General features: G+C 41.8%; 1 protein-coding gene across 1 annotated transcript; it reads right to left on the bottom strand.

Annotated features, from left to right (window-relative positions):
- Window positions 1-8,156: 8,156 nt before the first annotated feature.
- LOC117296259 (mucin-2-like) lies at window positions 8,157-11,678 on the bottom strand. Its single transcript, XM_033779103.1, has one exon. The coding sequence runs from the start codon at window positions 11,359-11,361 to the stop codon at window positions 9,031-9,033; it is 2,331 nt and encodes a 776-aa protein (XP_033634994.1). The 5' UTR covers window positions 11,362-11,678; the 3' UTR covers window positions 8,157-9,030.
- Between the last annotated feature and the right edge of the window lie 2,195 nt (window positions 11,679-13,873).

The raw sequence follows: 13,873 nt of genomic DNA, 5'->3' as shown, positions 1-13,873 counted from the left end.
CCTTAAATTCTAATTCTGAGGTCTCGAAATCAATTCAAATATTTTACTGAGAACTTTATACTTCTTTCTCAAAAACTACGTTACTTCATGAGGGAGCCATTTCTCACAATGTTTTATACCATCAACAGCTCTCCGTTGCTCATTACCAAGTAAGTTTTTATGCTAACAACTATTTTGAGTAATTACCAATAGCGTCCAGTGCCTTTAAGGACACATTATTGACAATGGAAAATTGTTGGGTTTACCTGCTTTTCCCACTTCTTCATTAAGTTTCAAATTTGGTTTTTACAAACCTAAAAATCTCGTTTGTATACTGAAATTATTATTATATTAATATCAATGGAATATTTCTTTTATGAAATACACCTTTCATCCGTCTGAACTTTCACATTTTTTGATAAAGTGGTAGTATTTAAAGGTATCTTAATTCAAATCTATATTTTGAGGGATTTGTTTATATTTTATAAATTTTAAATGATACATTTTGATAATATAATGGGAGGTTTATTAAAAAATTACCTTATTCTTACTTTTAATTCAACTCTTTATTTATTAATATTTGATTGTAAAATAGACCTTTAATTATTTTTTATGACAGAATGGGAAAGTATGAAAAGTATAAAAGTACGAAAGTATAAAAAGTATATTCTAACTTGTCAATTAAATCTTTGATTCTGGTCTTCTCCTAAAAAAATGATAACACCTAGAAAATAATTTGGAATTGCCTGGTGTATTTTTAGGTTTTTCATTTACACAGTCCCATTTCACTGTATCCTGATTACCCCTCAATTCTTATGTAGTTTCGTTTACACAGAAATGGCCACCAAAAATATCACTTAAAATCTACCGCCGTGATGCTATGTTGCAACCGACCGCCACCCCCCCCCCCCCCCCCCAGCAAAACTATATGTCAATGACTGAACTCAAGAATCCCTCCCTTTCCCGTGCATTGCGCATACATGTGTATAAATGAATATTCATTAAAGGGAGGGTACACGTTTGGTTATTGTCTATCAAAGACCAGTCTTCTCACTCGGTGTATCTCCACATAATTTTTTATGCATAAAATAACGAACCTGTGAAAATTTGGGCTCAGTTGGTCATCGAAGTTGCGAGGAAATGATGAAAGAAAAATTCGGATACGGCCACGCTTTAGACATGCTTGGCTGCCAAAAGTAAAAGTAAAATTATGTAAAATGGCGGGGTTCAATTTCATAAAGCTGTTGAGCAGATAATATTGCTTGGTAAATCCTTTTGCTAAGCAAAAATTGAGTGGGACACCAGTCACAACAATATTACTTTAATGGAATTTTGCCTGGTATCTTGTTACTGTGTGTGCTTAGCAAGAGGTATAAACGAAGTTTTGCACGGGTATTCTCGCGAACCTGGAGAGAGAAAAATTGTCAGCTCATAATATAATCCCCGGATTATTTAATTGTCTTCTTTCCTCATCGGAAATTATTTCAGGCAATCCAAGGAAATCTGAGTGTACCGCTTGGGATGTTGTATGTAGGCCTGTCATTTTGGTCTACATAATCTTGGCTGGAGTGTTGGAGTATAGGCCTACATTAAAGGCACTGTTGGACCTCCCTGGTAATTGCCAAAGGCTATAGTATTCTCATCTGGTGTATCCCAACGTGTGTGCATAAAATGTCAAATCTGTGAACATTTTGGCTTATTGGTCATTTGCAAGAGAATAATGAAAGAAAAAACACCCATGTTGCACAAATTTGTGTGCTTTCAGATGCCTATAATGAAAGGCTTGAGACCAGCAGCCAATTTCACGAAACTTTACGCAACTGCGTAAGTCCACTTGCGCAACGTTCATGGCGCAACTTACGCAACTTACGCAATAAACGTTGCGCAAGTGGACTTACGCAGTTGCGTAAAGTTTCGTGAAATCGGCTGCTGAAGTCTAATTCAATGTTCTTTGTCTATGTAGGATCTACACTCTGTGATTGATGATTGCAGGATTCTAGTAAATTTATCACTTAAAAGTTGTAGAAAAGTCTATAAATAACAAACGATGTGCCTTATCTGTTGGTAGAATCATGTGATACATGCACGCAGGATGGAGTTTGGGTGCATCAGTTCTCCATGACAGGAAATCTAGCCACAGTTTGATCTTGATTTAATTTGCACTCGGAGTCTAGTTGCGCCGGACAGTCGGTGAGCTTGACTGTTTCTGTCTGAAGCTGGAACAAGCAGAGTGCATCATAGCCAAAATAGACAATCAGAATGTTGATGTTAGCGTCTTCTGAAGAGACGTGTGGGAATTAAGGAAACGGTTATGAGAGCAGACGACACCCAATCCAACCCCCGGGAGACAATGGCTCCCTACCCCCTCCAGCCCCATCCGTGCCATCATGGTCTGTTTCACAAGGAAGCAAACCAACCCTGAAAACAAGCAACGTCTGTTCAGCTGTCCTGCAGCAAGGGGGGGTGTAAGGCACTCTGTCAGCGCCGTGGAAATGAGCTCATTGACCCTCGGTCTTTTCCTCTTTCCTACGCTCTCATCCCCAGAGCTGGGTGGTTAAAATGCATTACATCCTGCCTAATGATCAATCCCTCTGGAGGTGTCGGACTGTTTGGGGTCTTTGCGGAAAGAGAGCATCCCTTGAATGAAGGTCATTTTCCTCACAGGTCACCAACTTAAAGACGTCGGACTATATCATTGGTGAAGCCTAACATTTTCGTTTTTGGGGACGTGTTGTGTTTTTGTGTGTGCTCATAATTCGCTTCCTTATACAGACAGGCATGGGCTAAATAAAAAAGGGAAAACAAAAGGTCTTTATAAGAAATTCTCAAAATCTGGTTGTGTTCCCTGAAGAAATGTTCGTACAAAGTCTATAATTGGGGAGATGTGTTATCAAGTACAGAGTTTGGGAATGTGTAGGCCTATAATGAACCAGTGCATCTCGATCTCTGGGGGCAAAAGAAAGGGTTCTCAGAAGGAGGGAGGGGGTGCTGTATCTACGGACCCCTTTCCCCTCTGGTTACACCATCTCGACACAAACCTATATAGTGAAAGCAAGATGGCGAATTTAATCATCTGTTTGCGTTTATTAAAGACCAGAGATCAATTTCATTATAGATCTTCCAATGTTGTGGTGGCACTCCCCCCCCCCCCCCGACCCACCCACGCACCCTCAATCAGCCACACCCAGAAACCCCCTTTCCCAATTTCATCATTTCATTTTCATTCACGCTAACAATAATTACAGAAGTTTCCGACGGCTTTCCGGCACCGCAGCGAGTCAATTTCCCACACAGTCAGCCCCCTTTTTCATGCCCAGCCACCGCGGCCAATAGATGACCGACCACAGCACGTAATCCGACCAGGGCATGAGTGGTTTTGCACGGGGAGTACAGCCACGGTAGCCCCGCGATCTTTTGGGGTATCGAGTGGAAAGACCAGGCCGTGGAAAACGGAGGTAAACCCCGACTGCTTCTGGTTGATAAGGTTGATCCGTCCCCCTTGGGTGCATGATATGAATCATAGTAAGATGCAATACACGTATATACAGATGTCCTTGTATTTAGTTGCACATGAGTAGTGTGTTCATCCCTTCTCTTCCCCCACCCCTTAAAGGATTTGGGTACCTTTTCAAAATGTCCATAGATTTACATTAAACTTACAGGGTTAGAAGATAATGATAGTGGAAAGCTTCCCTTCAAATATTCATTACTGAGGTGCTGTAGTTTTTGAGAAATGAGTAAAACAATGTCATGAATATACGTTTGTAAATGATTAAAATAATTTTCGTATGAGACGAAAATTATGTTCATGACATTGTTTTACTAATTTCCCAAAAACTACCGCACCTCAGTTCGTTATATTTTCAGGGAAGCTTTCTACTATCATTATCTTCAAACTGTGTAAGTTTAGTGTAAATCTGTGGAAATTGTGTTTTTTTGTCCTACAAAAGTTACAAAGACCCTTTAATAAAGGGTATGTATAGAGACCTACGTTTGGTAATGACTCTGAAAATTAATGGGAATGAAAACTTACTTGGTAATGAGCAGTGCTGGTTATGAGTACATCAGCTTTGGATAGTATAATTCATTTTGAGAAACATTCACTCCGAAGTAGCCTACAGTTAAAAAATGTATATTATCACTTGTCCCCCAAAAATTTCAATTTAAAAGGCGTTGCCGCGGTAACGCTTCTCAGATTGTTTATTCCTGTTAAGCCTATAGACCGTCTGCATTGACGTCATCCAGCCGCCATCTTAGAGGGAAAACGGTGACGTAACAATCGAGACGCACAGATGTGTACGCGCGGCGCACAGTGTTGGCCAATGAACAACCTCCTTTTGACCTCTAGGTGAGGGCGCCCTACTGAAATGACGTCATGTGCATAAGGTCTCCTTTCTCTCCCCGTGGACTCGTTCCGGAGTTTCGGCGATATCACAATAATTTTTTATTGTATACTGCAACATTTATGTAGAAATAAAACAATCGAACGGTACACAAAACTAAGGTTTATACATTGCCTTTAAACCAGGAGAGAGGGGTGGTGCTGTGACATCCAGCCTTGCTTAAGGCCTTGCTATTTGGATGTGGTTTGTAGGTTTGTATAAGTATCCCCGCCCACTCTTTCCCTCTGGGTGAAATGTCAAGGGAAAAACTGTGTAATGTGCTGAGCGCACAGTAGAGCGAAACTCCCCTGTCTTTGACTACCCCCCCCCCCCCCATAGTTTAGTACGTGCTCCAAGCAATGAAGCATTATTTTTTACATCAGTATTCATAAAAAAATCCTCTTTGTAATTTGAGCCCAAAACTATACATACCGAGTGTTTTAAGGTCGGCCAATCTACATCAAAGTGTGGTGATGGGAGTCACTTTCTAATTAGATTCAACAATAATGGCACATAATTTACAGCAAAATCTCTGTATATTTACCCCTTGACAAATTAATAAGACTGCAATTATTGTTTGACTCAACATCACAACTAACCAGTTGCGTATAATTATCAGAACCAGTTACACATCAGCACTGCTTAAAATAAAAGAGATATGACGTTGATATCTTAGGACCAGTGCTGAAAGGAAGTGTCTTGGAAATGCTTTTAATTGGTCAGCCTTCGTCATCTTGGGGAAGATGGCACAGAAAGCTTAAAGCCTAATTACTACTTTGTACTCTCGTGATAATACTTAAAGTCACAGTTCAAGGAATTTGTTAGTTGTTTACACCAGTGTAAATTAAAGTAACCCCTTGAAGGGATTAAGTTTGCTAATTTTGAGGACGGCTGTGTGTTATCTTGAGAGGCTGATGGGTGAAGGGGTGGTGTGGTTATCAGGCATCGTGTCCGTTGTCTAATTGGGCACGAGAGGGGGTCAACTTTGGGAGGTCAACCCTTATTGAGCATAGACCATCGTGCCGCCATCTTGGTCGTGATCCTGGTATCAAACTACAGCAGTGAATGCTAATATCCATCGTACAAAAAGGAACCAGGCTATTTCTCATCCATGCCTCGGTTTGGTGACATTGAGTTGAATGGGGGAATATTCAAAATGGCCGCACCATGATAAAGATCTACCCCATGATAGGACCACAACGGGGATGCTTTTAACTGACCAGACACAATCACTGACATGTTTCAAACAAATATTTCGTTTCGTTTGCGTTATAAATCTTTTATTAGAAACTTAAATATTCCTCTATAATTAGCTGTAGTAAAATAGTATGCAAGACGTTTGCAAAAGAGGTACATTTTAGCCCTTATAAGGCCTTTACAAGAAAGAACATTCTTATTATTAAGGTTCGTTCGGTATATTGGTCAGTCTTAAATGTATATGTTGATAACATTCTTGATGAAAATTTTAAAAATTATGACAACTGTCAAAAACAGAAAACCAAAAGCAGACGTTCCAACAGGGCTACATTTTAACCGATGTGTGCCGTTTAGCGACAAGTTGGATTCTTATCGGTTAAAGACGAGTCCGCCCCTTTCTGGGCCCAATGTCATAACAAAAATGCTCAATAATTGGCAGCTTAGCAGAAAGGAGCAGGATACCAGTTAAAAATTATACATGTAACAGGGCTGTTTAGCTGTTAACCTTATGCTAGTATAAGCATGAATTTGTTTTGCTAAGTTGGGCCCGGGTTGCAGGGAATTTTTGTTTGTGCGCTTGCTTTTCTTATCTTAGATAGTGCTGAAAACTGGCATTGAATAGGCAAGCACTAATTTCTTGGCGTGTAAAGCAGTTTTAGTTACTAAAAACTTAGTAAGATATGCAGTAAGTATTGTGTATAAAGCCCAACACATGGTGACTGATTTGGCAAGAATTTCCATTTTACCGAGGACATCTTCGAGTATAATGGTGCAATATTTATTAGATGTATAACAGAACTAATAACATTTATCGGCACAGTGCAAGCGGTGAGAACGTTTTTAAAACAAGTAAATTCATAAGTGAAAAACAAAGTTATAAATATTACAAACCAATAAAGTTCGCCCTCCATGTTTTTGAATCAATATCTACACTTATTTACAAGTTTGCAACTCTCCTGAAAACATTACTCAGTCTGTGGTTTTCACTTTTTTTTTCTCTAAAAAACTTGCGATTATGAAACTTCTACAGGTTAACTAAATTACAAACATCTTCATTCACAGTGAGTAGGGATACCCTTTAAAGACACTTAACACTATTTGGTAATTTTAGCAAAGACCAGTCTTCTCACTTGCTGTATCTCCACACAGGGCCTATGCATAAAATAACAAACCTGTGAAAATTTGAGCTCAATTGGTTGTCGAAGTTGCGAGATAATAATGAAAGAAAAAACACCATTGTCACACGAAGTTGTGTGCTTTCAGATGCTTGATTTCGAGACCTCAAAATGTAATTCTGAGGTCTCGAAATCAAATTCATGGAAAATTACTTCTTTCTTGAAAAGTACGTTATTTCAAAGCGAGCCGTTTCTCACCATGTTTTAAACTATCAACAGCTCTCCATCACTCTTTACCAAAATAAGGTCTTATGCTAATAATTATTTTGAGTAATTACCAATAGTATCTTGTGCCTTTAAACTTATTTGAAGCATTTCGGCAGCGCAGAAATAAGTAAGTTCACCAACGGTGAAGGAAAGGGTGTGTCATGATGCCAGCGTCTGGGAGTTTTTAAACCTTATCTCTCGGCAGGACGGAGGTCCTGTGATCGATGACCGAAACCCTAACTTTGTTCATCAAAAACCTCTTTAAAACTCCGGAAATTTAAGCGGGGTCTTGAGAACAAAGGCGTCTGCAGCCCCTTCCTTAAATCGAAGCCCATCGGGACTTGGCATTTTGGCCCGTGTTGTGTCTTTGGATCGACTGGGCTTGTCTGAAAATCTTTCCGACCCGAACGTCTGTTACTAATTGTATCTTTTCATCGTATGTGAAATCACATTTCCGTTATACAGACAGAGATTTCCACTGGACGCCCTAAAACAGTTTCCCCTGTCAGAGTTTTACCGTTGACTACAACGAAATTGCAACAAGTTTCGGTTATTAATTTACGTTTTTCTCAACTTAAATCCGGCCATTGCAGCATACTTTATGTTTTGACGTATATGAACCCTTGCATTGACCACCATCGTTGATGAAACGTGCACGCTTGACAGGCATAGCATGAGATTTAGCAGCGCGTTATGCGAGCAAAATAATAAGTGAACGCGAACGTCAGAAAATGGTGTTGTTTCTAGGTGACGTCGCCACTTTGGGGTTTTTTCATGCTCACGATGTTCTTAAGTCGTTTTCGAAACCACGGCCTTTACGCCTGGGCTCCGGCTCACCTCTTTAAAGTCCCATACCGAAAGTGTGCGTTTATATTTTCAAAATCACCGACTGATCCTTTAGCTGAGAAGTCATGGTTTCGAAGAGGGCGTTTTAGATATTCACGGCAACAGTTGTCTCAATTTGACCTCGCCAATTACAAGATGTCGGAATTAAGAAAAATGGTTCGAGTAATGCTCGAGGAAATGTGACTCATCTAGTTTACAGTGAATTCCTGTAATGGAGTTTACATACACTGATTCATTTTGTTGTGATTCCGAGCAATGCAATGACAGGGCAACTATTACAAAACACCTGCTGATCATTGAACTATCGATCGATGTTCCATTTATAGATGAGGCAAATTGCCTGTCTACAAAGTACATGTACATTAACCACGAGTATTTACAAGTGAGTTTTACACTGAGTGTCAATACAACAACGCATCAATTCAGATATTCCTTTAAAGGCACTGGACACCTCGAAGTTAAGAGAGAATAATGAAAGAAGAAAAAAACACCCTTATCGCACAAAGTGTGTGCTTTCAGATGCTTAATGCGAGACCTCCCTGAGGTCTTGAATACAAATCAAATAATTATTTTAGTGAGAAATTATTTCTTTCTCAAAAACTACCGTTTCTCACCATGTTTCATACTATCAACAAATCTCAATTGCTTGCTACCAAGAAATTTTTATGCCAACAATTATTTTGAGTAATTACCAATAGTGTCCGGTGCCCTTAAAGATACTCAATTTTAACAACATTCCATGGGAATTTTTAAGAGCCAAAAAATGATTATCTTAATAGTTTGATCTAAAACCTTTTAAAAAAAACTTGGGTCAGAACTGACCCAGAACTGACCTGGCTACCAGGTCCCATGGGGGCCTAAGTTATTGGTCGACAGGCTATAACCCGGAAAGTGGTTGATGACGAGCTGGGATCTTAAATCGGATTTTGCGTCAGTTTGATCCATTATGGGTCATTCTTGACCCATTTCTTGGACCCAGAATCTTGGGTCAATCTGATCAGGGCCAAATTTCGTGGAGAGCAGACAATACTGTTTGCCAAATTAATTTTCTTTGCTAAGCAAACATCCCATCTCAGTTGCCACAATGTAAACTTTATGGAATTTTGACTGGTAACCTTGTTTGTGTTCAGCAATACTTTTCTGTACTTAGCAAGTTTGGGCCCAGGTAGTTTTTTTCAGTGTGTACACGGCGTATTTTTGTTATTAAAAATGTACATTATAAACTAATGTTAGTCTCTATTTTCTCAGTTTGCGGGTTGTTTTCTAAACTTGAAGTAATACACGGCAAGTCCAACACCGAGGATGATCAAGAGGATGAACGTGACGCTAAGCCCGGCCGCCACACCGTCATTACTGCCCGCGTTATTCACGCTTGCGGGGGTTGGGTTGTCCATGCCGGTCTTAGGCTGTTCCGGGAGTGTTGTTGTTGGTGGTGATGGTGGGGTGATCGTCGCTGTCATTGTCGTTCTCTTTGTCGTTGTCACTGTGGTCGTGGCGGCAATAGTAGTCTGAAGCTTCAGTCGGCCTGTCTTACGTCTGCCCTTTCGACGTCTCGGTGGACGCGTGGTTGTCCTGGCAGGAGTAGTAGGTCGTGCGTACACTGTGGGTAACTCGTTATATGGAATATCACCCCTCAGGGACATGGAACCTGTCTTGACGGGCTGGGGTGAGGTAGTGACTCTAATGGTTGCTTTTGCCGACGTAGTTTCAGGTTCTGGAGTGGGGATCTTTCTTGGATGTTCCGGCTGAGATGGGTTAAGGCGTGAAACAGCTCTCTCTAACAGCCCAGACAGATTGTTGTCCTGGTCCACGCCACTCGGCTTCTTAGCTCCGGGCATCCCAGGGACAACGTTGATCTGCTCGGTGTCCGTAAGACTATTGTCAACTGGAGTTGGGTCATTCCCAAGAGAGTTCGCTTCGGTAACTGGTGGTGGTTGGGGAGCGGTGGTTGCTTGAGGTGTTTGTCTCACCGTGGTAGGTTCTGGTTTGGCTGTGGTAAGCGATTTGGTCGTGGTGACTGGTTTTGTTGTGGTGATAAATTCGGTTGTAATGGCCACAGGCGTTGTGGTCTTGGTTGTTAGAAGTCTGGTTGTAGTAATCGGTTCTGTTGTGGCGATCGGTTCAGTCGTGGTAATAGGTTCTGTCGTGGTAATAGGTTCTGTTGTGGTAATCGGTTCAGTTGTGGTAATCGGTTCTGTTGTGGTAATCGGTTCTGTTGTGGTAATCGGTTCTGTTGTGGTTATCGGTTCTGTTGTGGTAATCGGTTCTGTTGTGGTAATCGGTTCTGTTGTGGTTATCGGTTCTGGTGTAGTAATCGGTTCTGTTGTGGTAATCGGTTCTGTTGTGGTAATCGGTTCTGTTGTGGTAATCGGTTCAGTTGTGGTTATCGGTTCAGTTGTAGTAACAGGCTGCGTTGTGGTAACGGGTTTAGTAGTTGGAGCCGGCGTAGTAGTTACTGATTCAGTTGTGGTAATCGGTTCGGTAGTGGTGATCATCTTAGTAGTGGTAACTGGTTGGGTGGTAAGGGAGGGTGGCGTGGTCGTAACCATGGGTGTGGTGGTAACTGGAACTGTTGTCAATGTAGCTGTGTGTTCAATGAGGTTGTCCTTGAGCTGTCGTACCCAGAGTTGACCGACAGCGTGAGCTGAGAGGTGAAGGGACTCTTGCTCGACACTGCACGTGACAAGAGATGCATCGTCCCCAAGGGTGGCATTGACAACCCTCAACCTCGATCCCGATCTGAGGAGCTCATACTTTGAACTGGATCCAGTTATCGCTTGACCATTCACTGACCACCGGTAAATCAAGTGTGGTATGTTTTCACTGATACAGTTAAAGCTCACACTGTCTCCAATATAAATTGTCGACACGACGGGTCGGAGCAAGACTTCAATACTGCTCCGTAAAGGGATAACGTAACACGAGCGAGGCTGAGCAAGGGCTTGGTTCCGGGCCACACAGGTGAACCTCATGTTCCGGTCAGCCGGAGTAAGGGTGTGCTGATAGCCTGAGACGGTACGGTATTCATGTCGGATTGAGGTGGCATCCATGATGCTCTCACCCCGGATCCAGGTGAGGGTGGCCGGTGGATCGCCACCCATAGATTCACAGACGAGCGTGATGTTGTCCCCTACGGACATTTGGAGGCTCGGCCCGAGGAGGCACACGGGGTACCCCTTATCCGGCGGTTTCAATACCCGGAGACGAACCACTTTGGAGTAGTACGCGATCTCTTGGAAATAAACACACGCATAGCTGCTGTCATCTTTCATCGAAATGCGCCGGATCAGGAGATTGTACTCGCCGGAGCCGTGGTCCCCGATAATCCGGTAGCGTCTTTTAACAGAGTCACTGATCCGGCGATATGGATCAATCCTACGGTCCCGACTGATGTACTCGCCCGTCACCACGTTCTGCCAGAACACAGCGATACCGTCTTGGTTGTCGACTTGGCACCGCAGCGTGGTGGACTGGCCCTGGACTACCGTCTGTGCGCTCGGATCGACCCGGAACGAAATGCCCGCTGCGCCCGCCACAAGGAGCACGACAAGCAATAGTCTTTGTTGAAGGAACATCGTGATAAAATAATATTATCCGCGTATCCAAAGTTAATTAAACTCTCCTCACCTCATAAAAGTTAACTCCAGTAGAGCTAGCTGTGATCTTTGAGACGAAAATGTAGACTTAAAATCAAGCTAGAATTAAACGGCAACATTAATGCCTGGTCGAAATCTCTAAAAGTATTTCTGCTTCATGTTGCTTGTTCAAAAGTAAAACTGCGACAACGAAGTGTTCAGCCAGAATGATAAACAGTCGTCAACGTTTCATTACTTCCCACCGCAATTTGCTGAGACAATCGGCCAATCCTCGTGACGTCAACTGGTGGTTTTGTTGTCTTGTTTTTATGAAAATGACGAGGGTGAGAGTCACCGAAATGCGTGGAGCAACAATTGCACCAAAAAAAAACCACCAAGAACTCTGAGAAACAAACGGTCTTCCTCATCTGGCGTAGACACTCCTCCTCGAATGAATTCTCTGAAACCGCATCAGATCGGGGGATGTGTCACTTCAACAAGGTCTACAACATGTGTCAGTAAAGTCCGTGTTGTGGGTACAGTCCGTGCTCGTAAGGGGTGGTTGTGGATCGGTATGTGGCCGACCAGGGTATGGGGGCATCCAGTAGCTCAGCAAGGCTCAACAAGGGCTGTGGATTAAGCCCCCTTCCTGAGACGCACCTCGACGGACGGATTCGTCATCGATGTGGCTGGGTGATGATGCTGCTCAACGAATATTTTAATCGCTAAATCGATATTTCATCAATACTAGTTTGCAAATTCTACTTTAACGTCGTTTAGGCCTAAACAAAACATTTGCGCGTTTATAAAAACAAATGTAATTGTAGAAGTTTGTTTTTTGTATAAGTAAAATTAAAATGCAAAGCGCTGAGCTCAATCGGTCGTAGAAGTTGCGAGGAAAGAAAAAAAACACCCTTGTCACTCGAAGTTGTGTGTGTTTAGATGGTTGATTTCGAGACCTCAAGTTCTAAATCTGAGGTCTCGAAATCAAACTCGTGGAAAATTACGTCTTTCTCTGAAACTATGGCACTTCAGAGGGAGCCGTTTCTCACAATGTTTTAAACTATCAACCTCTCCCCATTACTCGTCAGCAAGTAAGGTTTTATACCAATAATTATTTTGGGTAATTACCAATAGTGTCCACTGCCTTTAACATATGTTAAAGTTGCATCAGGGATAGAGAATATAATTTGGTGTTATCCTTACACCGATGTGTGTAAAGCACCGTATGCCAAGTACTTCCCCGAGTTCGGTAAAGAAAACAAATCCACATGCATATACATTCTGCTCTAGATTGGCAAAAGTTGTGGGTTCGAACTCCGCCCGAGTGATATGCCCGTGTTTTTATTCCACAGAACTCGGGAAAGTACTTACACACATCGGTGATGTAAGGGTAAAACAAAATGACATTTAACTTCTTGGTTTCTATAATGACATGTGAAAACGTGATTGTACCAGAGTGTACCATCTTCAATGGTATTCATTTAGATGGTAATCATCGCTAATGATCGAGATTGTACACACCCCATGAGGGGATGTGCCTCGTGTAATCACATTACACTAACATGGGCGTGGCATTCAATTAGAAAAGGGGGCACAAGGACGTAACTGTTGGCTAAGATATAAAAATAGCTGTAGTTGCAATGTGACGTTTTTCCCTTTCCTTTCCATTTGTAATGAATACGTCTCTGCAAACAATAAGCCCCCAGCCCGGAGTAGCCTTATTTCAAGGCGGTTGCAGCTACGACGCCAATGTCTGGACAATATTGAAAAATCACTCGTTTTGTCTGCCATGACTCTTGCAAAGAGCCATGTGGCGGACAACTCTTTTTGAAGTGAAAGACGGGCACTTTCAACTCAATTTAGAGTGAAGTTCGTTCTAGTTTCACTCAAAAAGAGTGACACAAAAAGTGACTTTCACTCTCAAAAGAGCAAAACTTACACCACTCGGACAAGAGAGTGAAGTTTTCACTCCTATACATAACGAGAGTACAACACACAAAATGGACGTGACATGAGTGAGAGACTACACCCGTATACTTGTTAGAGTAGAATGACGACCTTATTGCTAGTTAAACAAATTGAACTGTCAGAATATTCGAAGTGAGGTGTGGGACCTTCTGATCGTTGACAAATAAATTAGATTTGGAACAAAGTATTAGTGGACCGGACACAACGTGTTGGCTTTCATTTTATATGCGTAGTAATGGTAGTTACAAAGTATTAAGCCACTTTGGCTTCAAGCCCAAAATACAACGCAGGGCTGCACTTCCGAAAATTGTACACCAGTTTAGGATTCCTTTTTATTGTGTAAAATTCATTTTTAATGTTTTATTTTTTATTTTATTATAAATAAACCGATAAATATATATTTTTTTAAAGGCTTTTTAAAAAGCAGGGGTCGATTTCACAAAGATGGTCCTGAGGACTAGTCCCACGACTCTTTAGACGAGTAACTTTGTCTGTATGAAATGAATAGACGATGTGACTCACGACGCGTCGCGACGTCCTA

Source organism: Asterias rubens, chromosome 11 (genome assembly GCF_902459465.1).
Source record: "Asterias rubens chromosome 11, eAstRub1.3, whole genome shotgun sequence".
In the NCBI taxonomy this organism is placed as follows: Eukaryota; Metazoa; Echinodermata; class Asteroidea; order Forcipulatida; family Asteriidae; genus Asterias; species Asterias rubens.
The sequence above is the reverse complement of the archived record's forward strand: the minus strand, read 5'-3'. Positions and strand labels throughout refer to the sequence as shown.